The sequence below is a fragment of the Rana temporaria genome, chromosome 3, assembly GCF_905171775.1.
Source record: "Rana temporaria chromosome 3, aRanTem1.1, whole genome shotgun sequence".
In the NCBI taxonomy this organism is placed as follows: Eukaryota; Metazoa; Chordata; class Amphibia; order Anura; family Ranidae; genus Rana; species Rana temporaria.
Window position 1 is genome coordinate 368,892,800 of NC_053491.1, and position 26,747 is coordinate 368,919,546.

Below are 26,747 nucleotides of genomic sequence, written 5' to 3' on the forward strand. Positions count from 1 at the left end.
GGTTGTAAAGGTACAATTTTTTTTCCCCCTAAATAGCTTCCTTTACCTTAGTGCAGTCCTCCTTCACTTACCTTATCCTTCGATTTTGCTTTTAAATGTCCTTATTTCTTCTGGGAAATCCTCACTTTCTGTTCTTCCGTCTGTAACTACACACAGTAATGCAAGGCTTTCTCCCTGGTGTGAACTGGAGTGCTCGCCCCTCCCTTGGACTACAGGAGAGTCAGGACGCCGACTAACACACAACTCCTTTCTCTATCTTCAACGTAGAGAGTGTCCTGACTCTCCTGTAGTCCAAGGGAGGGGGCGAGCACAACACTCCACACCAGGGAGAAAGTGTTGCATTACTGTGTGGAGTGTTGCATTACTGTGTGGAGTTACAGACAGAAGAACAGGAAGTGAGGATTTCTCAGAAGAAATAAGGACATTTAAAAGCAAAATGGAAGGATGAGGTAAGTGAAGGAGGACTGCACTAAGGTAGAGGAAGCTATTTAGGAAAAAAAAAAATAATTGTACCTTTACAACCCCTTTAAAAGAAATTGAAAAATAAATCAGGATCAACAGGTGGGAAAAATAAATAAATAAATAAATAAATAAATAGAAACTACTCACATCCAAGTAATGGGTAAGCTGCAGTATAATATATATATATATATATATATAATATATATATATATATATATATATATATATATATATATATATATATATATATATATATATATATATATATATAAAAGAAACGGACATTGCTCAGCAAAAGCAAACTTTTGTTTTGAGTGGGCTTTGCTAAAAGCTAAAGGGATGCTATGGGAGCTAGAACCAGCATTTTTAGAAGACATGGTACCAACAATAAACAAGGACACAAAATCAGACATTATCGGGATGGTTATTTATTATGCTGTATAATGAAGCAGTCATTGATTGCAATTAAGATCAACACCAAATAATAAAACTTTTTTTGTACATAAAAATGTCCATAATTACAACAGAAACAATTATAATAATTTAAAAAACAGCCCATTGCATCACTTCCTAGTACAAAGTACCAACAATTCCAAGTTTTGTAAACAAAATAATCATGGCGCAAGACCTTCGGAGAGTCTGCATCCTACTTATTAAATATCAGTCAGTCAATCACAGTCATGCATGCCAAAAGCTTAAACCCATGTCATGTCACCACTTCCAGCACCACAACAAGTTTAATTTACCTTCAAGAAAAAGTTCAGTTCCACCCCACAGCTGCCAAAAGATGCAAACTGGAAAATGATGGAATAGTCTGAACCTGGCTGGAGGTTCCATAAGCCAACCATAGCCAGACACGGTCGGTTAGCTTTGATCTTTAACAAAATGTACCACTGTGTAGTGTGAGGGTTGAACTGGATGCAGTTTGGATGGGTCTATAATAAATTATGCAACCAAACTGTAAGGTGCGCTAAACTGAAAAATAAAATAATAAACCTAAGCAAATGCCACAAGGTGAGACACATTTTCTGTGCAGCTCTGGGCCTGGTTTCACTGTTACTGGATTGCCACCCCTCACCTATAAAAAAAAAAAAAAAAAAAGAAGGTTACAAAGACACTTGTATTGGACACAGTAAAATTGGTGGGAGGGGTATGGCATGAAAGCCTAGTTTTCAGCAGCAAAGTGAAGCCAGTTTCAGAGGGGTGCACTGGAGGGTTCCCCACTAGCCAAACAGATGGGTATCAGGCACCCTGCGATTCCTCCTAGGCTTGACTTTTGCTTGTAAACCTTTAAAATAGACAATTAAAATGACAAATAAGGTAAACAAGCAAATTTGTATAAAAAATCCTTCCTATGTAAAGCAACAGGTAATTTCCCGCTCCATAAAAAAACACAAAGTAAGAAGTAAAACAAATAAAACACAAAATCATCCTAAAATCTGACACAACAGATGGGAAATGAAAGTTTGTGATTTACATAGAAGAAAAAAAATAATCTGATATATTCTGCCACATGGTAGGCGATAAAAGACAAAAACAGAATCAGCAGCATGAAAAGTTCATTGGTTTTGTGTAGAAAGGACCATTTCTGAGACGGGATCAATCTCCACCCCTCACAGGGAGAAACCGCTGTCCACACGGGACATTCGTTATTGCCCTGGCACAGAATCAGTCCGTATGTAAACTTTGTTTTATTCAGCATTGACACTTCGTCTGCAGAATCTCAGAGAATGACCCTCAGGGCTGCATTTATCTTCCGGTCTCCATTAGAGTGATAATGTGATCAGCAAACTCCTGAATGGCTCCATTGCCGCCTCCGTGCTGGCAGACAAAGCTGTCCGTCATCCTGGCCGCCGTGCAAGCATCAGCAGGGACTCCGCAAGTCCCAGCCAGCTTCAGGCACTCCACATCAGAATAACTGCAACCTGTGAGTTAGAAAAGATGGAAAGAGATAAATAAATTAGGAGGTCAACTACCTTCATGGGCTGATGTGTCATGGAATATAAGAGTTCAGAACGGCCTTGCAGGAGGGATGGAAGCACAAACTACTGTGAAAAAATCTTTACATTGTGGGAGGGGCAGAGCTACAAAATTGTGGGGGGGGGGGACATTGTGGGAGGAGTGAAGACACAAATTTAGGGGCTGAAACAACTAAAGCGACATAGTTGTCAACCATTTTCATAATCAATTAATTGGCTAGCCAATTAGTTGACCTGCATAAAGAATGCATTATTTGTTTACAGATCAGAAAATACAATGCAGCACACATACAGCTCAGTACACCATCCATACATGTTAGTAAGTGCCCGAGACTTTATGAATGCGATTGTGCGAGGAGCAATGCTTCTTGGGATATGTAGTCCCGGACAGGAGGAAGATTTTAATTACTTCAGCTCCGAAAGGTTTTACCCCCTTCCTGACCAGGCCATTTTTTGTTACCGCTACTTTAACTGAGAATTGCGTGGTCATGCAATACTGTAACCCTCACAAAATGTAAATAACTATTTTTTTTCACACAAATAGAGCTTTCTTTTGGTGGTATTTGATCACCACTGGGTTTTTTAATATAATATATATATATATATATATATATATATATATATATATATATATATATATATATATATATATATATATATATATATATATATATATATATATATATATATATATATATATATATATATGTATATATATATATAAAAAAAAAAAAAAAAAAAAAAAAAAGTAATTCTGCTACAATTTGACACTGACGCTGGTGGGAACTAACTGACATCACCAATGACAATATTACAGTGATCAGTGCTAATACTATACACCGTCACTGTACAAATGACACTGAGCAAAAAGGGGTTAACATCTAGGGGTTTAGGGGTTAAATGTGTTCCTAACAAGTGTTTGTATGTACGTGCCATTTTTACTGGGGATCTAGTGGTTTACATTCACAGAGCTGTGTTCGGTGACATTCAGAGCCGATCACCGGATGCCGGTGGTCAATCATTGGCTGGGACCCGGTGACCGGCATGTGCGGTGACAAAATCACAGCACAGCCAGGCATGCCTGTAAATGCAGAATTATTTTTACACAAACACACGATTCTGCGCATAGCGGAGGCCCTGTAGCAGTAAATCTACAGGAGGCGGTCAACAACTGGTTAAAGTGGTTCTAAAGGCAGAAGGTTTACCTTAATGCATTCTATACATTGAAATGGATGTAAACCCTCACATATACCCAGTGTAGTAAATAGCCTCAGATGATACAAATCTACCTACATAAGATTTACATGGAAAGTGAAAGAAGTGTGCAGAGCTGTGCTGTGAATAGATCAGCTCTCTGATAATCTATAGCACTCACCCCGACACAAATTTTCAGCTGCTTTTACCTTTAAGAATCACTTAGGGGTTCTAAAAGGCAAAATGTTTTTACCTTGCTATAGGGGCACTCCATACTACTTTGCCGTTTGCTATAGGGGCACTCTGAAGGCAGGAGGAGCCAGAAGTGCCCGTGGGGGACCTTAGAAGAGGAGAATCAGGGCTGCTCTGTACCAGAACTAACCTCTAATGCCCTGTACACACGATAGGTTTTATTAATTAATTTTAACACAAGTTCCTATTATTTTAACCTATGGATAAATAACCGATGGGGCCCACACCCGATCGGTTTGGTCTGATGAAAACGGTCCATCAGACCGTTTTCATCAGACTAATCCATCGTGTGTACGCAGCATTACAGTGTACATATATATTGGATGTTATTCTGAAAATTGGAATACATATTTTGTTCTCTAACCGTATAGCTGGTTATTTATAATTTAACACTGCATATATAGATATTCAGGAAAATGTATGTGTATATATAATCGATTATGAAAATAATCGTTAGTTGCAGCCCTACACAAATTGCCCATTTTACATTTTTAATTTGAGGAAAGTGTTTTTTTAAGCAATCGATATCCTTAATGCTCAACCTGAACTTTTTGTGTGGTCTTCGGGGCCCATGCAGACACCAATCTATGTTGCCCTGTTATAGTAATGATTTCTAGCAGTCTCATGTAATATGTCTTCAGTCTATGACGGCCATTTGAGGCATGTCCCCCAATCTTCAACAACTCCTATAATATGATCATAGTCTCAGAATATCTCCTGTACCAGGTCTACAATCTGTCCATCTTTTGCATAATGTCTGTGGTCTTCGACTATATCCTGTTGCATGTCTGTGGTCTCTTAATATTCACTGAATTGTATGTGTATTGGTGATATTGGGGGCCGCACTTGAGAATTTGCACCCTAGTGGGAGGAGTAGATTCAAACTACTTTGAAGGAATTTTGGCAGGAGATATATACATAGAGCAATAACCCCACTGGGTACTACTGGGTCTGACTGTCCATTCTAGCAGTGTTCAAATGATGGTAACGCTATGCAGGAAGCCTCCACCTAGGGCGATCAACAGCAATGGCCGAGACAACAGCCAGAAGAAAAAAACAGATAAAGTGCTGCAGGAAGCCACCAGATGTCACAAATACAGTTCTGTGTAAAGCATGCATCGTCCAAAAGCAAAAGCGAAACCATGCAGTTTTGGGAGGAATGATACTTACCCATATAAGCTACCTGGCTCCAGGAAGAGAGGCCCAACTTGCCCATCCATTTATCAACAACCTCCTTCTTATTTGACACGTTTCCTTCAATCAAACATGGCAGATTCAGATTGGACACCAACACTGGACTGATGTCTCGCTCGGAGAGGAGACGGACCTGAAGGAAGTCAAAGATCGTTTAGAACTCAGTTTTCACATTTACACCCTGGTCACCAAAGCTACAAGGAAAACATTTGACAGGAACAACCAGGACACATCGTCTAATATACACAGCCAACCACACAATAATCCAGCAAGAGAGAAACAAGTGTCCACTCAATCTGGAATGTAATTTTAAATGCATTTGCCCTTTGTGGTGGAAAGTTTGAATTTCATATTTATACCAGGGGAACCAGTGCAAAGGTGAATGTATATGTTTTACTGGACTGGTTCAATTTTGTGATATGACAAAACTAAGGACTCAGCTGGGCTTTAAAAAATGACTTCTTCCTGTGTCATGGATAACGGTGCCAGGTGATAATTAGATTAGCTAAATTGTCCTTTTGTTTTGAAGGGAAGCTGGACAGGCTGAAAGGCTCCATCACAGCAGGAGCCCTTAGCATACTAGTGGAGCAAATGGTCAAACCACGCATCAAAGGAACGTTTGACATATCCTAGACTGATAGGTTTTTAGATTGGTGCCTGCTAGAAACATTTCTAAGAGGCTTGGAAGGCAACCAATCAGGATTCGGATGGAACTCGGAACCAATGAATATCTAGGCTTGAAGTTAAACCAATCCGGTTATAAGGCAATTTTACAACCAATAGCATCCTAAGGATCCTGGAGGGGGGGGGGTAGAGGAGCATAAAAGTCAGAGAGAAAGCTCTCTCTCTCTCTTTTTCCCCTGGAGCCGATCTGAGCTAGACATGGTGACGTAATGTATCCGCCCCCCCCCCCCCCCCTCTCTCTCTCTCATGTATATTGTAACAATATTCAGCAGTATCCTCTCTGTTTCAACAAGTGATATCATTTATGCTATGGTTGTAAATATTGGATTAATACAAGTTTCTTCTCTGTATCAATAAATGTAATTATTTTCTCTTTTCACACCGCTATCGTTTGCTTTAATTTTATATAGACAACAGGTTTTTAACCAATCATTTTTATGTATCATTAGTCATTTAAAATGAGATATAAACTTAGCCGACACACTTTTAAAGTGCAATAAATAAATAAAAAAAAGAAGAAGAAAAAACAAAACACACTTGAAATACAAAAATGAAACCTGATGATCTGCCAGAAATCCAGCAAGCTCCTAACTTTCTATAGTAAGCCGACTCTCTCAAGCAGTGTTGCCAGTTCTCCCCAGTGGACCTCAATACACCTCCCCTCCACTTATCTCCATAATCCTTACCTGCTCATAACCCCTCTCCATGAATTAGAGAGCAGCCGTTCTGCAGAAAGAACCAGGTAGGGCTGACAACACTGCTTGGGATTTCAGTGCAGCAGAGATAGTGTTGTCAACTCAAACAGAAAGCTAGGCTCTCAATGGGTTTGTGGCAGATTTATGCATTTTTCTGTACTTGCAGCATTTTTAAAAAGGAATAATATTAGAGGATATTTTTCCCAAAACACATTAAAGGGGTGGTTCCCCCTAAAACAAATTTCTAACAATACATTCGTAAGACCTGTTACACTGCGGGTAGGCTGACTTTTGTTTTGTTTTTTTAGTACATACCTCGATATCGCCGTTTCGTCCCTTGGCGGTGGGCGTTCCTAGTTGATTGACGTTCCTCCGACGGGCGCATACTGCGCGTCACGACTTTCCGACAGAAGCCGAACATCATTGCGCAGGCGCCGTATAGAATCAGCTCTATACGGCGCCTGCGCAGCGACGTTCGGCTTCTTTCGGAAAGTCGTGACGTCACGTATGTGCCCGTCGGAGGAACGTCAATCAACTAGGAACGCCCACCGCCAAGGGACGAAACGGCGGTATCGAGGTATGTACTAAAAAAAACAAAACAAAAGCCAGCCTACCCGCAGTGTAACGGGTCTTACGAATGTATTGTTAGAAATTTGTTTTAGGGGGAACCACCCCTTTAAAGGAGAAGTCCAGCCTGAGCTTTTTAGGCTGGACTTCTCCTCTGGGTCACAGGCGTGCAATTCATTTTGCACTCCTGTGACCCGTTTTCAGTGGAGAGCAGTCTGAAGTCCGCTCTCCGCTGACGTCATTGCCATCAGTCGGGGCAGCGTGTCATCACGACTTCCAAGTCAGGATTCGCCAGCTGCCCTGATTGATGGCAGTCTAAGCATATCAGCGAGCCGCTGAGACAGCCTCTCCCTGCCCCTCCACTGCTCAGCTCTCCAATGAGCGTGGAGAAGCAGAAAGGAAAGAGGCCGACTGACAGTCAGCCTCTTTCCTCTCGGGGATCTGCGAGAACCGAACCAGCAGCAATGTTCAGTGGCTCGGTTCTCAGTGCACAGACGCCGGGGGACAGATGGAGCATCGGTCTGATGCTCCAGCCACCGAGGAAAGTATGAATCCCCCAAAAAAAAAAAAAAAAAAAAAAAAACACACACATAGGGTTTGCTTCCTCTATCTTTCCCTGCAAAGGTAAAGCATAATGGACTACCATAGTAGCCCATTATGTTACACTTACCTGCAGTAGAAGCCCACAATGTCACCATCTTCCACGCTGGCAGCGAGCGGCCATTCTTCACCCCTCTTCTTCCGGGGCCGCAAACTCCGGCACTTTGACTGGCCAGAGTCATGTGACGCCACTCCCGCGGGAGCCGCCTTTCCACGGCATGACCTGGCTTGAACCAGCTTGCCCTTTCAAAAACAGCGCATGCGCCGTTGAAGTTGTCGCTCGGGGGAAATTGAAAATATCTCCCAGACGGTGTAGGTCTCGGAGATATCGCAAGCACCTACAGGTAAGCCTTAATCTAGGCTTACCTGTAGGTGTAAGTTGTCCCTGGGGGGGTTTACTTCCTCTTTAAAAACCAACTATAGTAAAATTCTTGAAAGCATTCAGATCTGCCTGATGGAGACTCCAATTAGCTTGATCTAGGAATGAATTGTAAGTCTCACTCAGAATGGGATACACAATTTGCCTATAGAATCATTCCAGTGTCAAACTATACTGCATATATTCACTCCGATTGCCTTGGCACCTCCTCTCCCTCCTTTAGGTCTGGCATACCTGCACATCTTTGTCCAGCAACATTCGGATTCCATCTACATCTCGCAGACTGTAGGAGATCAATTCATGTTCCTGATTCACGTAGACTCGCCCGTCCGTCAGACATCCATCAACATTACACACCAACAACTTCACCACCGTTGGATTCTTTCCAAAATAGCCATACCTGCAAGACCAAATTTTTTTTTTACCAAACTGTAGAGTTAAGGATTCCACAGTCAGGGATGCTTACAATGATCAGTTTTTATTTATGCAAAAATCTTCCTCCCAATAGAAAAACAAAACAAAAAACTGTTTGCTGTTATGCTGCGTACACACGATAGGACCGTTTTCATCAGACCAAACCGATCGTGTGTGGGCCCCATCGGTTATTTATCCATAGGTTAAAAAAAAATAGGAACTGGTTTTAAAATTATCTAAAGGGATAAAAAAAACCTATAGAAAAAAAACGATCGTCTGTGGGTACGTCCATCGGTTAAAAATCCACGCATGCTCAGAATCAAGTCGACGCATGCTTGGAAGCACTGAACTTCATTTTTTTTCAGCACATCGTTGTGTTTTACGTCAACGCGTTCTGACACGATCTGTTTTTTAACTGATGGTGTGTAGGCGCGACTGATCGTCAGCTTCATCGGATAACTGATGGAAAAATCCATCAGACCGTTTTCATCAGACTAACCTATCGTGTGTACAGGGCATAACTGTTTATAACCTATTAGCTAGAGGTTGGCTTCAATTTATTAGCGTATTTAAATCTTCTAGTGCACCCAACACTCCCTCCCCTAGACTGACAATACAGCTGTCAAAAGGTGCACCTCTTTCCTGCAGATCTATTCTTCCGTTTTTGAGGTACAAGCAGTGCGCATGTATTACAGTCAGAAGCACTGCTCTATAGACTACATCTCTCAAGAGAAACGGTCTCTTTATACACCAGTACACATGCATGTCTATATGTCCCTCTTATCCTGGTGCCATTGTCAGACACTTGGTGCTTGTGTGCGCAGAGCTGTGATCAATGGAAGTTTTCAGAACTATGTACCAGTGCTGGGTGGCTCTGCATGCAGCGTAGCCACCCACATAAAGGAAGTGGCATCGCTAGACATTTTAGATTTTTATTTTGGCACAGACTGTCGGACAATGATATTACAAGGTATGAAATATTTTTTTATGGATTGGGCTTAGTCACATTTTATTTTCACATCCACTTGAGACTGGGTTCATATATGTGCAGCTGCGGTTTGCAGTCCGAAGTCTCATAGCTAGATTCACGTAGGGTTACGCCGGCGTATCAGTAGATACGCCGTCGTAAATTTAAGCGTATTCTGGAAACCAGATACGCTTAAATTAGGCTAAGATACGAGCAGCGTAAGTCTCCTATGCCGTCGTATCTTAGGGTGCATATTTACGCTTGCCGCTAGGTGGCGCTTCCATTGAGTTGGGCGTAGAATATGCAAATGACTAGATACGCCGATTCACGTACGTACGTGCGCCCGTCGCAGTTAAGATACGCCGTAAAGTTAGTCGAACAAATAGCTGGACTAGTCAATGTTAAGTATGGCCGTCGTTCCCACGTCGAAATTTGAAAAATTGACGTTGTTTGCGCAAGTCGTAATTTACGTTCACGTCGAAACCAATAAGTCCTTGCGGCGTACTTTGGAGTAATGCACACTGGGATATGTACACGGAAGGCGCATGCGCCGTTCGTAAAAAACGTCAATCACGTCGGGTCACCAATCATTTACATAAAACACGGCCCCCCTCATCCTCATTTGAATTAGGCGCGCATTACGCCGGCCCCATTTACGCTACGCCGCAGTAACTTAGGTGCTGTATTCACAATGCACTTGCCTCTCTGATTTAAGGCGGTGTAGTGTAAATACGATACGCTACGCTGCCTGAAAGATGCACCCATCTACCTGAATCCAGCTATAAGTTTGTGGTCACCGGTTCAGGTGCAAATTTTCCCCTGAATTCGCACCTGAACCAGACCCAAAAACTCACAGGACCCTTTTCAAAAACCGCACCGCGACCAACCACGTGTATACCGGCTCTATTGAAAGTCGGTCACAATTAAGGTTAAAAATGCATCATATTCACACACACACACACACTCGTATGTGTGTGTGTGTGTGTGTGTGTGTGTGTATATATGTATATGTATATATATATATATATATATATATATATATATATATATATATATATAATCAGGGTTTGACAAATTTGCTTGGACTCTAGGAGCTAGCTAAAAAAGTTAGGAGCCAGAAAACGCACCCTGTCCCGACGAGCTTGCACGCAGAAGCGAACACATACGTGAGCAGCGCCCGCATATGTAAACGGTGTTCAAACCACACATGTGAGGTATCGACGCGATTGGTAGAGCGAGAGCAATAATTCTAGCCCTAGACCTCCTCTGTAACTCAAAACATGCAACCTGTAGATTATTTTTAACGTCGCCTATGAAGATTTTAAAGGGTAAAAGTTTGTCGGCATTCCACGAGCGGACGCAATTTTGAAGCGTGACATGTTGGGTATGAATTTACTCGGCGTAACATTATCTTTCATAATATTAAAAAAAATGGGGATAACTTTACTGTTGTCTTATTTTTTAATTAAAAAAAGTGTATTTTTTCCCCAAAAAAAGTGCGCTTGTAAGACCGCTGCGCAAATACAGCGTGACAGAAAGTATTGCAACGATCGCCATATTATTCTCTAGGGTGTTAGGATAAAAAATATATATGTTTGGGGGTTCTAATTAGAGGGAAGAAGATGGCAGTGAAAAATGACATTAAAATTGCTGTTTAACTTGTAATGCCAACGGCCACCACCAGATGGCGCCAGCTCACACATCTGGTGGTAATAACTTGTAATACCAACGGCTCACCACCAGATGGCGCCAGCTCACAAAAAAACCTTTTTTTTTCCCACCTTCCAAGCCAAGTCGCCAGGACACCATTTCTAGTCGCCATGGCGACCTGGCGCCCGGGATTTGTCGAGCCCTGATAGATAGAGATTATATATATATATATATATATATATATATATATATATATATATATATATATATTCCAGATGTTTGTGGCATTTATTTTTTTATTTCCCCTTTTCTGCTCCTATGCTCAGCAAAAATACCACAAACATCTGGAATCATCTGAAAGTCCACCACCTCCACTTCCCTGATATTGGTCTTCCCTGATGTTGGCTCACTGAAATACTGCCATACTAGGTTTGATTTCTTTTCAGCCATCATCAGGACTGTAAATTATAATATTACAATCCTAGTCATTTTAAAGGAGGAGGGTACAGATAAGTGGCTGGGGATGCGTTGTGGAGAGGGATGGATGGGGATACATTGGGATACATTGTGGAGAGGGATGGATGGGGATACATTGTGGAGAGGGATGGATGGGGATACATTGTGGAGAGGGATGGATGGGGATACATTGTGGAGAGGGATGGATGGTGCTGGGTGGGGATACATTGTGAAAATGGAGGGATAGATGGTGCGGGGCGTGGATGGGGAGCACTGTGGAGAGGGATGAATGGTGCTAGGTGTCGGTGGGGATACATTGTGGAAATGAAGGGATGGATGGTGCTGGGCATGGGTGGGGAAGCGTTGGAGACTGGAGGGATGGACGCTTTGTGCGTTGCTAGTGAAACTTTCTCATTCTCTTCTATAGGGTCCAGCTGCCACACAGGCTATCGGGGGTGCGGGTGAAGGATCAAAATTTCATGTACTGCTGCAGGGGGAGCGGGGCCCTGGTCAGTACTGCTGGCGGCCCTGTGGGCTGGGTATATTGTAGCAGCCACGAATAGGCCTAATTTTCATAATAATGCCCAGGGCCTGGCAACTTCTATTTCCAAAGGTGCTCAGTGTGGTGTCTAAGTTAATATAAAAGTATTCACTCAGTGCTCCAGTGACCAACACCCATAAGGCGGCAGGCAAGTCATCAGATTGAAATGCCTTTCTATTTGTAGATTGGCATTTAAAAGACATTTAACTCTTCCAGATAAGCAGGTTTTTACAGGTTGCTCCTCGATCTTTATAGTGTTTGTCAGCTTCTACAGGAATCCCTGTAGGACATGTTTATTCGCCGCTGTGTTTGTGCCGAGGAGTGTGCTATGCTGTGCACTCCAGCACAGAGACCAAGCTATCAGTGACAGCTCCAAGTCATGTACGAACGATCAGGATCCCAGTTCAAGATCAGTGATTTACAGTTATCAGTCTCCATGGCGCCATGAAAAATCAGCTAAAACATTACTCTTTATTAATACAGGTGAAAAACAGCCATAAAAAGCCAATGCGTTTCATGGTGAGAACAATGATTAAAGACTGATGTGCCATGATTAAGCACTAGGGGTGCAAGGGATCAAAAAACTCACGGATCGGATCGATCCTCGGATCAGGAGTCACGGATCGGATCATTTTTCGGATCAGCAATAAAGAAAAAAAGACTAATCTTGTTACACCCAACAGAGTTTTAGATCAAGTTATTTTCATCACAAAACTGAGCTTATTTGCTTAAATACAGTATATGTAAATCTGACGGACTGTTTACATGTTAAATTTTAAAAGCAGCAGCAAACCTTACATGCTTGCTATTTGCTAATGTGACAGAACACCTCTATTGCCTACTTCTGCAATAGAGGGCCAATATGCCTGTAACCAAAAATAATAACACAAGCATGAGTCAGAGTGCATTCTGGGTAACAGAGCAGGGTAAAAGATTCCATACCGATTCCTCCTGGATAAGTAGGGTTGCCACCTCATCCCTTTAAAACAGAACACATTAATAACACAGGTTCTGTGGCTGATTAAGGAGGTAATTAAACTCACTTGGTGCCTTACCTGCATTAAATTAGCCTCAGAACCTGTGTAATTCATATGTGTTCTGTTTTAAAGGGATGAGTTGGCAACCCTATGGATAAGGGTGCAACGGATAAAAAAAAACTGATCAGAGCCCAGTGCACAGTGAGGCGCCTCAGCGCGCTGACTACAAGTCAGCGCGCTGAGGCGGGGAGGCGTGTCGCGCTGTGCACTGGGCTCTGGCAAGCACACTGGGTGGAGCAAGATGGCCACCGCTCCGGAGCTAGGCCGAAGCCGGGGACTTTCCTAGGCAGAGGCTCCGGAGCGCTCCGCGGGGTGTGCCGATCCGAACGGGGTGACCCGTTCGGATCACGGATCGGTGACGATCCGTTGCACCCCTATTAAGCACTGATTTGTAGTGTGAAACGTGTAGGCTGTTATTCCTGTTCTCTGCTTGTTTTTGTAGTGCATTTTTCCATTTTTATATTAAAAAGACAGCCTTATGGTCTTTTGGAGTGCGGCTGTCCATCCTTTTTTCCTCTACCAATGATTAAGGACTGATGGCCGAAGCACGTTGGCTTTTTCTTCACCTGTATTAAAGCAGAGGTCCATACATACATGTATGTGTGTGTATATATATATATATATATATACACACACACACACACACACACACACACACACACACACACACACACACACACATATATATATATGTATGTATTTTTTTTTTTACCAGAAATGGCTGATGCTAGGCAGATCGTCCTAATCTGCCACTTCCTCGTCTGCAGTGATCTTCTCTTCTCCTCCTCGCGTTACCTCCTGGAAAACGGGGCGCGCTGTCTTCTGGGAACTGAGTCTCCCAGAGGACAGCCGCCCATTTACAAAGCGCTGCGTGACTCGCGCATGCGCAGTAGGAAACGGGTGGTGAAGCCGCAAGGCCTGTTTGCCTTAGTGAGGATGGCGGCACCCGGACACGATCCAGAGGATGGATCGGCCTCTAGGCGGCCGGCATTGCGGGCATGCTGGACAGGTAAGTGTGCTTATTAAAAGTCAGCAGCTACAGTGTTTGTAGCTGCTGACTTTTAAAAAAAAATAATAATTCCGAGCTGGACCTCCGCTTTAAAGAAAGAATAATGTTTTAGCTAATTTTCATGGCGCTTGCCTTTCCCTTTGTGCATTAACTGAGTATGGAGATTTTCAGAGACTTCCTAGGCTGGGTTTTGTGTCCAGGAAGCTGACGAGGAGTCACACAGGGGGTAGTAGCTCAGATGTACCTGCTCCAAGCCTACCTATGTTTTCTACTCTTGATTGGAGAAAAATAAAAATAAATACATCTCCTTGCTAGAGGAGAAAATTGTAAAACTAAAAATAATGAAATAAACATAAAATAGCTAGATCAGGATTGGATCCAAGTCAGTGTCAGGCCTCGTACACACGACCAGTTTCCTCGGCAGAATTCAGCTTCCGACCGAGTTTCTGGCTGAATTCTGCCGAGGAAACTGGTCGTGTGTACACTTTCGGCCGAGGAAGCCGACGAGGAGCTCGGCGAGGAAATAGAGAACATGTTCTCTATTTCCTCGTTGTTCTATGGGAGCTCTCGTCCCGCCGAGCTCCTCGGCGGCTTCAGTGCTGAACTGGCCGAGGAACTCGATGTGTTTGGCACGTCGAGTTCCTCGGCCGTGTGTACGAGGCTCCTGGGTTAGAGTTGTTATTACTATACAGGATTTATATAGCGCCAACCGTTTTACATTATAAAGGGAGACAGTACAGTTACAAAACAAATCAGTACAAAAGGGTTAGGAAGGCTCTGCTCCTGAGAGCTTACAATCTACTAGTTAGGGTCAAAGGTCATGGCCAGAGTCAAAAGTTAACGTCAGGGTCAGTGTATTTTATGTTAGATATAATTTTTAATTCTACCTAAAACCCCTATCTATATCTCAGGAGACATTCATTTACCACCAAATAAAAACACAATCTGTTCTGCAACAAACAAAGTATACTTCACCAAGTAGTTAGAATGATATGTACAGTTTTACTAACACATGGAAAACCGTTTTCATGCGATGGATGTTTTACCCTCCATCATGAAGGGGTTACAGTAGGAGCTGCCCATCACAGTGACCTTTCCCCCCCTACTTCAGTGGAGGCGAGGCCGTTCCACAAACGGACAAGACGTGGCCTACCTCTAGGCTGGCTCCTTTCTAGGATATCAAACTCTCCTTTTACAGCAGTCTATGAAATGATCACAAATACTGATTTCACCTTTTAACCCTTTGTTCGGCGATGGGCCAGTCGATATCGACATCAATATCCACACTGTGCTCCGGCTTCATTTCATAGTAAGCCAACTTTCCATCCTGAAAAGAAAAGAATAAGACCGGGTTCACACCTATGCGAATTGAGTGCGGCTTAAACCGCATCCAATTCGCAGAATATTTCTAAATACATTCATTTCAATGAGGCTGGTTCACATTAGTGCGATGCATTCGAACTGCGCATTGCCGAAAAAACGTGTGCGCTTTCTAGGCGTTGCGGTGCGGCTCAGGTGCGAATTCAGGCCCATTATCTTCTATGGGCACGCATCTGATTCGCAGATGTGTTCATTTTTCTTCAGGATTTCTCTCATTCTACTTAATACACTTCTCCCCTTTCCTATGTCTACAAATTTGCAGCTAAAACGGAGATGATCTGCTGAACAGCTCTCTTATCTTTTTGCAGAGATAACAGAGCTGGAATTTGCACCGCACTAGTGTGAATCCAGCCTAAAAGAATAGAAGTCACAGGCCAAATGATAATAAATGATCAGGGACACACAGTACGAGAATGCCCCCAATAAAGAATCTCTTCTCCAACCATCTGAGATTAGTATCTCTCCTTTCCACCCAAAGGAGAGAAGCACAAACCATATTACAGTAACAGCTCTGCAAGCTGTTGTGAGCACAGAATAGGCTCTAACCTGTAGTAATCCTTTAGTAAGCAACTCTCTGGTTGCAAAGTAAAAGGATCCATTCTCATACAGCTCTCCCTTCCAGTCCTGGCGGCGGGGGCGACGTGCTGGGACAAAGTTCTCCGCTACTGTTGCCTCTCCTACAAGATATACAAACACAAAATGTATTTATTTTATTTGAGGAAAGCATCCAAACCTGTTTTTTTTTTAAGTTTAAAAGTTTTATTGAAAATTTTCATGACATACAAAATGCAAATACATGGTGCATAGCTCTTACATTAACCACTTAAAGCGGTGGTTCACCCTCCATAACAACATTTTATCATAAAATGAGGCATAGTAGCGCGAGCTACAGTATGCCTGTCTTTATTTTTTTTAGCCCCGTACTCACTGTGCAATCGTAGAGACAAGATTCCGACTCCCCGCGGGGAATGGGCGTTCCTATGGAGAGGGAAGGTGATTGACGGCCAGCTCTGGCACGTCACGCTCCCCGAAGACAGCCGGAACAGGTCTCGGCTCTTCACGGCGCTATACGGCGCCTGCGCACAGACTATGCGCAGGCACCGTGAAGCGCCAAGTCCTATTTCGGCTATTTCCGGAGAAGCGGGACGTGCCAGAGCCGGCCGTCAATCACCTTCCCTCTCCATAGGAACGCCCATTCCCCGCGGGGAGTCGGAATCTTGTCTCTACGATTGCACAGTGAGTACGGGGCTAAAAAAATAAAGACAGGCATACTGTAGCTCGCGCTACTATGCCTCATTTTATGCTAGAGGAAAACAATTTTTTTTTTTTTTTAATTAATAGGGTGAACCCCCGCTTTAACCACTTACCCCCCGGACCATATTGCTGCCCAAAGACCAGAGTACTTTTTGCGATTCGGGACTGCGTCGCTTTAACAGACGATTGCGCGGTCGTGCGACGTGGCTCCCAAACAAAATTGGCGTCCTTTTTTTCCCACAAATAGAGCTTACTTTTGGTGGTATTTGATCACCTCTGCGGTTTTTAGTTTTTGCGCTATAAACAAAAATAGAGAGCCAATTTTTAAAAAAATGAATATTTTTTACATTTTGCTATAATAAATATCCCCCAAAAATATATAAAAAACATTTTTTTCCCTCAGTTTAGGCCGATATGTTTTCTTCTACATATTTTTCGTAAAAAATAAAATCGCAATAAGCGTTTATTGATTGGTTTGTGCAAAAGTTATAGCGTTTACAAAATAGGGGGTATTTTTATGTCATTTTTATTATATTTTTTTTACTAGTAATGGCGGCAATCAGCGATTTTTTTTTTCAGTATTGCGACATTATGGCGGACACTTCGGACACTTTTGACACATTTTTGGGACCATTGGCATTTTTATAGCGATCAGTGCTATAAAAATGCATTGGATTACTATAAAAATGCCACTGGCAGTGAAGGGGTTAACACTAGGGGGCGGGGAAGGGGTTAAGTATGCCTGGGTGTGTTCTTACTGTGGGGGGGGGGGGGGTGGCCTCACTAGGGGGAAACACTGATCCTCGGTTCATACATTGTATGAACCGAAGATCAGCATTTCCCCTGCTGACAGGACCGGGAGCTGTGTGTTTACACACACAGCTCCCGGTCCCCGCTCTGTAACAAGCGATCGCGTGTGCCCGGCGGCGATCGCGCCCACCGGGCACACGCACGGGAGTCGGGGGCTGGGAGTCGGGGGCCCCTAGTGGCGGCTGGGAGAGAGGACGTCATATTACGTGCTCTCGCCCAGCAGAGCCACCTTGTGGACGTATAACGACGGTGCGCGGTCGGCAAGTGGTTAAGGACCCCTTCACGCCGATATACGTCGGCAGAATGGCACATCCACGTACCTGTATGTTGCCCTTTAAGCCCAGCCGTGGGGTCGCGCGTGCACGCGACCCGCGGCACCCGATCGCCGCTGGTGTCCCGCGATCGGTCCTCCGGAGCTAAAGAACGAGGAGAGCTGTGTGTAAACACAGCTTCCCCGTTCTTCACTGTGGCGCGGTCATTGATCGTGTGTTCCCTGTTATAGGGAAACACGATCAATGACGTCACATGTCCAGCCCTGCCCCCCTACAGTTAGAAACACATATGAGGTCACACTTAACCCCTTCAGCGGCCCCTAGTGGTTAACTCCCAAACTGCAGTTGTCATTTTCACAGTAAACAATGCATTTTTATAGATTGTTTTGCTGTGAAAATGACAATGGTCCCAAAAACGTGTCAAAATTGTCGGATGTGTCCGCCATAATGTCGCGGTCACAAAAAAAAAAAAAAAACGCTGATCGCCGCCATTAGTAGTAAAAAAAAAAATTTTAAAAAAATAATAAAAATGCAATAAAACTATCCCCTATTTTGTAAACGCTATCAATTTTGTGCGAACCAATCGATAAACGCCTATTGCGATTTTTTTCCCCCAAAAATAGGTAGAAGAATACTATACCAATAATATATTTTTTGGGTATATATTTATTATAGCAAAATTTTAAAAATATTGTTTTTTTTTTTCAAAATGGTCGCGCCACATTGGGAGCCACAACGCGCAATTGTCAGTTAAAGCGACGCAGTGCCGAATTGCAAAAACTGTCCGGGTCCTTTACCTGCATTTCGGTCCGGGTCTTAAATGGTTAAAGAACCCCTTCTTTTCAGATGCACAATAATGATCTTTTCTTCCAGGTCAAGGGAAAAGACTGGGGCCATGATAAAAGTACAAGCACCTCACCTGCCTTCACCTCCTTCCAGCGGAATAAATGATGCCTGACCACAGCGAACACCGAGTCGTAGCCTTGGTTCTGAATCATGTCCACCACCTTGATGAGGTCTGAGGGGTGCAGACACGGAGATGTGGCTTGTATGTTCCCAACTATGTCCACTTCTGTGACGAAAAACACACTGTATCACAATACAGCACCATATGGTGAGAAATATATTCTGTTCAGCTGCACTGAGAAAGGCACAAGAATGGTTCACAGGTCTCCACAAATCAAAACAGAGCCCCAGATGAGCCAGAATCAGCAATGGTGAAATGCTGTTATGTCATCTAACCCATTCAGGACAAAGACAGGGTCTCCTTAAAGTCCACCCCGACCCATTATATGCATCTTACCAGTGCTTCCTCACCACTCTACCCAATAACACCCTCATTGGCGACAGTTCAGTGTAAAATTAATGAATGTGTGTAATGTGAAACACGTTCTGGATGACGAACCTGGGTGATGCTGCAGGAACTCCTGTATAGTTTCCAGGGAACTGGTTGTGTCTTTGGACACCTCGGAGCTCCTCCGGTGAACCTTTGCTCCATACTGCTTAGCCACCTCCTCAATCTCATCGTGGTCTGTGGACACCCACACACTGCAAGAGAGAAAAACCCAAATCAGTCATGAGACTATAGTGCTGAGAGATTGCACATTGACACAGATTCACCTGTAAAAGTAACTCATCCATAGGACAGAGGCAGGGACGTGGATAAGGCGGTACCATCGGTCCTCCTGTATAGGGTCCAGGCCGGCAAAGGGGGCCTAGGCAACTGGGTGAATCTCTCTACAGCTGCTGTATGGAGAGCCATACAGGGGGATCGATTCCAATAATTGTCCCCCACTCCAATCACCCTCCGTGTGCATAATATGTTTCCGTTTCCCTATACTGCCCAAAGCCCCCGTGTGCCCCCCCCCCCCCAGCAGTGCTGCCGGATGGAGTGGGGGGGGGTGTCATGTCATTTACCAGCCCCTTCCTTTTCTGAATTAATGAGTGATCAGTACCCATCACCCACTGTGTTCATTAATTTCCAACAGCAGCCCTGGACTGTACCTGGGGATAAGGATGCATTGCAGGAGTGTGCACATATTAAATAGGGTTTTACCAAACTTTGTTGCAGATTTCCGCCTTTTGTTATTCTATAGATATCACGGTTTGTTCCTCAATAATTATCAATCAGCTGTGCACCTGCAAGGCTCTAATGAGGAAAGCTGCTGGGTCTGCATCCCTTTAGACATGATTTCCTATTGGGAATATTGCACCAAAAAGTACGTTTTTATTGCAGGGGATGCCTGAAATCTGACTTGCATCTTAGTGCAGACTTCTGGGAAAATTGGTGAGCTAATCACACACACAGGAAATTAGATATGTGGGGGGCGTTCTGTATACATTCTGCGTACAGAACACCTTCAGGTAGCCATATTGCATTTTACAGAAAATACAGAGCTGCAGACCGAAAAGGAAAGGTAATTTTTTTGCTAGAAAATGACACAAAACCCCAAACATTATATATGATTTTTTAGCAGAGACCCTAGAGAATAAGATGGCGGTCATTGTAACTTTATCTTGCACGGTATTTGCGCAGCAATTTTTAAACATTTTTTTTAACCACTTCAATACCGCACATAGTCAAATGACGTCCACAAGGGGGATCTCCCATCCAGGGTGGACGTCATATGACGTCCTGGACCTTGTACTGTGATATCTGAATGATGCCTGCAGCTAGAGGCATCATTTAGATATCATTGTGTTCCGGCTGCGATCATGCGCACCATAATAATGACCATAGCGGCGGTTCCGCCGCTTGATCGTTCTTATAGGCTGCGGGAGGGGACATTTCCCCCCTCCCGCAGCCATCCAGAGCTTCTCCGGGCTTTCCCGTGCCATCGGGAGAAAGGATCGCACTGCGCCGGATAGGAAGCATAGAGATGACCGTCAGAGGCCTGGGCGCGATGTGCTGACGTCACGCCCGGGTACCCGGAAGTAAACAAAACCGCAATTGCAGCTAGTAAGCATGGGATCTGTGAATTTTTTTTTACAATCTTATGCTTTTCAGCCTGGAGGAGAGATGTGGGGTCTTATTGACCCCGCATCTCTCCTTAAAAAGAGGACCTGTCACACACTATTCCTATTACAAGGGATGTTTATATTCCTTGTAATAGGAATAAAAGTGATCAAAAAGAAAAATAAAGTAAAAAAAAAAAAAAAAAGTAAAACGTCCCTGTCCCCGGTAGCTTGCGCTCAGAAGCGAACGCACACGCAAGTCCCGCCCACGTATGTAAACGTTGTTAAAACCACATATGTGAGGTATCGCCGCGTAGATTAGAGCGTGTGCAACAATTCTAGCACTAGATCTCCTCTGTAACTCTAAACTGTTAGCCTTTAAAGATTTTCAAAGCGTCGCCTATAGAGATTTTTAAGTAACGAAGTTTGGCGCCATTCCACGAGTGTGCGCAATTTTAAAGCATGACATGTTAGGTATCGTTTTACTCTGCTTAACATCATCTTTCATATTTTACCCAAAAAATTGGGCTAACTTTACTGTTTTGTTATTTTTTAATTTATGAAACCATTTAAAAAAAAAAAGGCGTTTGAAAATGTATTGCGCAAATACTGTGCAAGATAAAAAGTTGCAATGACCGCAATTTTATTCCCTGGGGTGTCTGCTAAAAAACATATATAATGTTTGGGGGTTCTGAGTAATTTTCTAGCAAAAGAATGATGATTTGTACATGTAGGAGAGAAGTGCCAGAATAGGCCCGGTATGGAGGTGGGTAAAAAAAAACGGTATTGAAGGGGTTAAAAAAAAAACAAAAAAAACACAGTAACGTTAGCCCAATTTTTTTGTATAATGTGAAAGTTGATGTTACGCCGAGTAAATAGATACTTATGTCATGCTTCAAAATTTCACACACTCATGGAATGGCGCCAAACTTAGGTACTTAAAAATCCCCATAGGCGACGCTTTCAAATTATTTACAGGTTACATGTTTTGATTTACAGAGGAGGTTAGAATTATTGCTTTTGCTCTGATAATCGCGACGATACCTCACGTGTGGTTTGAATGGCATTTACATATGTATGCGTTCGCTTCTGCGAGCGAGCACGCTGGGACAGAGGCGCTTTAAAAAAAAAAGATTTTTTGTTAATTTTACTTTTATTATTCTATTTTGACACTTTTTTACATTTTTTTGATCACTTTTATTTCTATTACAAGGAATGTAAACATCCCTTGTAATAGGAATAAGCATGACTGGTCCTCTTTACAGTGAGATCTGGGGGTCAATAAGTCCCCACATCTCACCCCCTCGGCTGGGAACCCTGAAAAAAAAAAAACTCAGCTTCCCAGCCAAGGCACGACATTTTTTCAATCATAGAGACTCCGGGGACCATCTGGCCCGCTGAAAATCTCTATGGTCAGCTTTTGGGGCTGGTCGGTTCCTTCTCCAGTTTGCGGCAGGCAGGGGTGACTGCAGTGATGAGAAAATTCATAAGGAGCAAGATGGAAAATTTTCTTAACCACTTCCATACAGGGCACTTACGTACCTTCCCGCCCAAGCCAATTTTCAGCTTTCAGCACTGTCGCACTTTGAATGGCAATTGCGCGGTCATGCTACACTGTACCCAAACAAAATTGGCGTCCTTTTTTACCCACAAATAGAGCTTTCTTTTGGTGGTATTAGATCATATCTGCGATTTTTTTTTTGCGCAACAACTAAAAAAAGACCGAAAATTTTGAAAAAAATTACGTTTTTATTTTTTTCTGTAATTTTTTTGTAAATAAGTAAGTTTTTTCTTTCAATTACGGGCACTGATATGGTGGCACTGATGGGCACAGATGAGATGGCACTGATGGACATCGACGAGGTAGTACTGACGGGCACAGATGAGGTGGCACTGATTGGCGGTGCTGGTATGCGGCACTGATGGGCACACATAGGCGGCACTCATGGGTGGCACTGATGGGCACTCATGGGCGGCACTGATGGGCACTGTGGGGTGGCACTGATGGGCACTGTGGGGTGGCACTGATGGGCACCGTGGGGCGGCACTGATGGGCACTGTGGGGCGGCACTGATGGGCACTGTGGGGCGGCACTGATTTACTTGTTGCCAGTCAGTGCCCATTTGTGGGCACTGATTGGCATCTTTTTTTTTTTTTTCAGGCTTTTTTTTTTCCCATTCTTTTTTGTTTTGCCCTTCCCTGGTGGTCCATGTGGCGATCCGAGAGGGGGGCTGCGCTGATAAACATTCAGCACGAACCCCCCCTGTCAGGAGAGCCGCCGATCGGCTCTCCTCTACTCGCGTCTGTCAGACGCGAGTGAGGAAGAGCCATCAACGGCTCTTCCTGTTTACATTGTGATCAGCCGTGGTTGGACACGGCTGATCCCGTGGTAAAGAGTCTCCGTGAGAGACTCTTTACCTTGATCAGTGTTGCAGGGTGTCAGACTGACACCCTGCAACAACGATCGCCGCGATGCGCGCCCCTGATCGTCACGACGTCCGGTCAGGATTCTACAACCACTTTGCCGACGTCAATCTGTCATTGGCGGGCGGCAAGTGGTTAAACTAACAAATTTGTAACAGTATATGTGGCTCTTTTTTTTTCCATTCATTCCAAAAATCGAATGTTAAATGTTCTGAGAATTTGGGTTCCAAAATTCTACTACTGTATTCCCAGCGCTCACGTGGTGGCTGCATTCGTTTTCCTTCTTCAAGCCCTTTCCTTTTATTTCCACCGGGTGATTCTGCCAACACACTTCCTGCCCTAGGGTGACAACACTCACTGTTCTGTATTTATGGGGGAGCAGCGTTGTCACACTAGGACCAGCACACTGACAGGGGGTGCTAACACTGATCTGCTTTTATTTATATAAAATCGTTATCCCAAAAAGGAACAAAAAACTGTTTGCTGCAACCGCTTATAAAGTGTGACCTGGAGTTTGGCTTCAATTTGTTAGTGAATCTCAATCTGCTAGTACACCCAACAACCCCCTTCCCCCCAGACTGACACTTGCTGTGCCCCTTCCTCCAAAGTGAGGGCACTCCAATACAGGATGTGTGTGGTATTGGCCAGATCATTGGGTGAGAACAAGGAAAATAAGAGACTTAAAAAGGAAAGCTAATGCAGCCACCACATCTAAGGATTGTTAATCTTCAATACACCATGGTTTTGGTTGTAATATCGTTGTAGCATGCATATCACTATGCCGTGTAAGATGCTCGCCGCTGACGCCACTGCGCATGCGCCGCTTTTAGACCAAAGAAACCGAGTGCAGGGCTGTTCCACACAACTATAGCTGACTCGGATTAACCCCCTCACACGCCGAAGCAGCTGCAAGATATGGCGAGGGCTCACAACGGAGACACAGGCTGGATGTATTAGATAACACAGGCTGGATGGGGCACACCATGAATATGATGAAGGAGGGGGGGCACTGATCCCTGTATGATGGCGGAGGGGGGGGGGGGGGCACTGATCCCTGTATGATGATGGAGGAGGGGGGGGGGGGGGCAATGATCCCTGTATGATGGAGGAGGGGGGGGCACTGATCCCTGTATGATGGCGGAGGGGGGGGGGGGCAATGATCCATGTATTATGGAGGAGGGGGGGGGGAATGATCCATGTATGATGGAGGAGGGGGGGCACTGATCCCTGTATGATGGCGAAGGGGGGGGGGCAATGATCCCTGTATGATGAAGGAGGAGGGGGGGCACTGATCCCTGTATAATGGAGGAGGAGGAGGGGGGGGCAATGATCCCTGTATGATGGCGGAGGGGGGGGGGGCAATGATCCATGTATGATGGAGGGGGGGGGGAATGATCCATGTATGATGGAGGAGGGGGGGCACTGATCCCTGTATGATGGCGAAGGGGGGGGCAATGATCCCTGTATGATGAAGGAGGAGGGGGGGCACTGATCCCTGTATGATGAAGGAGGAGGAGGGGGGGGGCAATGATCCCTGTATGATGGAGGAGGAGGGGGGGCACTGATCCCTGTATGATGGAGGAGGGGGGGCACTGATCCCTGTATGATGGAGGAGGAGGAGGGGGGGGGACTGATCCCTGTATGATGGAGGAGGAGGAGGGGGGGGGGGCACTGATCCCTGTATAATGGAGGAGGAGGAGGGGGGGGCAATGATCCCTGTATGATGGCGGAGGGGGGGGGGCAATGATCCATGTATGATGGAGGGGGGGGGGAATGATCCATGTATGATGGAGGAGGGGGGGCACTGATCCCTGTATGATGGCGAAGGGGGGGGCAATGATCCCTGTATGATGAAGGAGGAGGGGGGGCACTGATCCCTGTATGATGAAGGAGGAGGAGGGGGGGGCCAATGATCCCTGTATGATGGAGGAGGAGGGGGGGCACTGATCCCTGTATGATGGAGGAGGGGGGGCACTGATCCCTGTATGATGGAGGAGGAGGAGGGGGGGGCACTGATCCCTGTATGATGGAGGAGGAGGAGGGGGGGGGGGCACTGATCCCTGTATGATGGAGGAGGAGGAGGGGGGGGCACTGATCCCTGTATGATGGAGGAGGAGGAGGGGGGGGGGCACTGATCCCTGTATGATGGAGGAGGGGGGGCACTGATCCCTGTATGATGGAGGAGGAGGAGGGGGGGGCACTGATCCCTGTATGATGGAGGAGGAGGAGGGGGGGGGGCAATGATCCCTGTATGATGATGAAGGAGGGGGGGGCAATGATCCCTGTATGATGATGAAGGAGGGGGGGGGCACTGATCCCTGTACGATGATAGAGGAGGGGGGGCACTGATCCCTGTATGAGGATGATGAAGGAGGGGGGGGGAGGCACTGATCCCTGTATGATGGCGGGGGGCAATGATCCCTGTATGATGGAGGAGGGGGCACTGATCCCTGTATGATGGAGGAGGGGGGGGGCACTGATCCCTGTATGATGGAGGAGGGGGGGCACTGCCCCCTTTTCCATCATACCAGGGATCAGTGCCCCTCAGTGGCGGCTGGTGTTCAAACGTTTTGGGGGGGGGCGCAAACAAATGAAAAAAAAAATTCATCAATTGCAGCGTCACTGTGCCCATCAATTGCCACCACTGTGCCATAAAATTGTCGCCATGCCATCAAACGCAGCCACTGTGCCATCAAATGTTGCCACTGTGCCCAACAACTGTTGCCACGGTGCCCAATTGTCACCACTGTGCCATGCCAAACGCAGCCACTGTACAAAGTGCAGTGTGTGCGTTAGAGATTATGTAGGTTAGCAGCTGACAGATTCCTGTAGTATTACCATACAGTGATCATTGTGATTATAGAGAATGTCCTCCTCCCTCCTATGTACTGTATAGGAATCATCTTTGAATCCAGCACAATGGGAAGCGCTGTAGGGAGCATAACCCAACATGGGTGGGCGGGTTAACCCTACATCTATAAGCGGATTGGTCCCCTTGAGTGGGCAGGGCAGTTTCTCCAGCAGTAGATTTGCTCCCCGTTGCGCTCTTCATTATAAAAAGGGGGCGTGTCACTGACCTATCAAACTGTCCGGAGTCTATGGCGGCCCGCAGTACCCAGGCGATGAGCGGCTTCCCGGCCAGTCTCCGGATGTTCTTCAGCGGGATGCCCTTGCTGCCTCCCCGGGCCAGGACTATCGCCGCAACGTGTCGCCGCTTCTTCTGCTTCTTCTTATCCGGCCCGTCCATGACCACCTCCGCCGACATCTTCCTGCGGTTCCGGGCACGTCACCTCCAGCGCGAAAGCTTTATTGGGGAGGGCGTGGCCTGCGGCTACATTACTTCAGAGGGGGTACGGCAGAAGGTGGGGCCTTAGTGTCAGTCAAAGAGAGAATGGGCGGGGTCATTGTGGAAACAGCTACATTACTTCAGAGTGGGTACGGCAGAAGGTGGGACCTTAGTGTCGGTCAAAGAGGGAATGGGCGGGGTCGTTGTGGAAACGGCTGCCCATTCAGTGTTGGACAAGTTTCTCCACATAGGAGGATGTTTACTGAACGTGTCATAGGGGAGCCTT

At 45.0% G+C, this 26,747-nt stretch overlaps 1 protein-coding gene across 1 annotated transcript; it reads right to left on the bottom strand.

Annotated features, from left to right (window-relative positions):
• Positions 1-870: 870 nt before the first annotated feature.
• CMAS (cytidine monophosphate N-acetylneuraminic acid synthetase) lies at positions 871-26,481 on the bottom strand. The gene is made up of 8 exons (XM_040345432.1): positions 26,253-26,481; positions 19,202-19,344; positions 18,716-18,868; positions 16,007-16,137; positions 15,313-15,407; positions 8,241-8,406; positions 5,058-5,214; positions 871-2,387 (listed from the first exon to the last, which is right to left on the bottom strand). The coding sequence occupies exons 1-8, from the start codon at positions 26,438-26,440 to the stop codon at positions 2,212-2,214; spliced, it is 1,209 nt and encodes a 402-aa protein (XP_040201366.1). The 5' UTR covers positions 26,441-26,481; the 3' UTR covers positions 871-2,211.
• Between the last annotated feature and the right edge of the window lie 266 nt (positions 26,482-26,747).

Excerpts from the sequence above, each read along its gene's own strand:
- CMAS (XM_040345432.1), bottom strand. The coding sequence starts at position 26,440 with ATGTCGGCGGAGGTGGTCATGGACGGGCCGGATAAGAAGAAGCAGAAG. Across the intron at positions 18,869-19,201 it reads GTTCCTGCAGCATCACCCAG|AAGTGGACATAGTTGGGAAC; the intron begins GTTCGTCATCCA and ends TTTTCGTCACAG. Across the intron at positions 5,215-8,240 it reads TGCTGGACAAAGATGTGCAG|GTCCGTCTCCTCTCCGAGCG; the intron begins GTATGCCAGACC and ends GACTTCCTTCAG.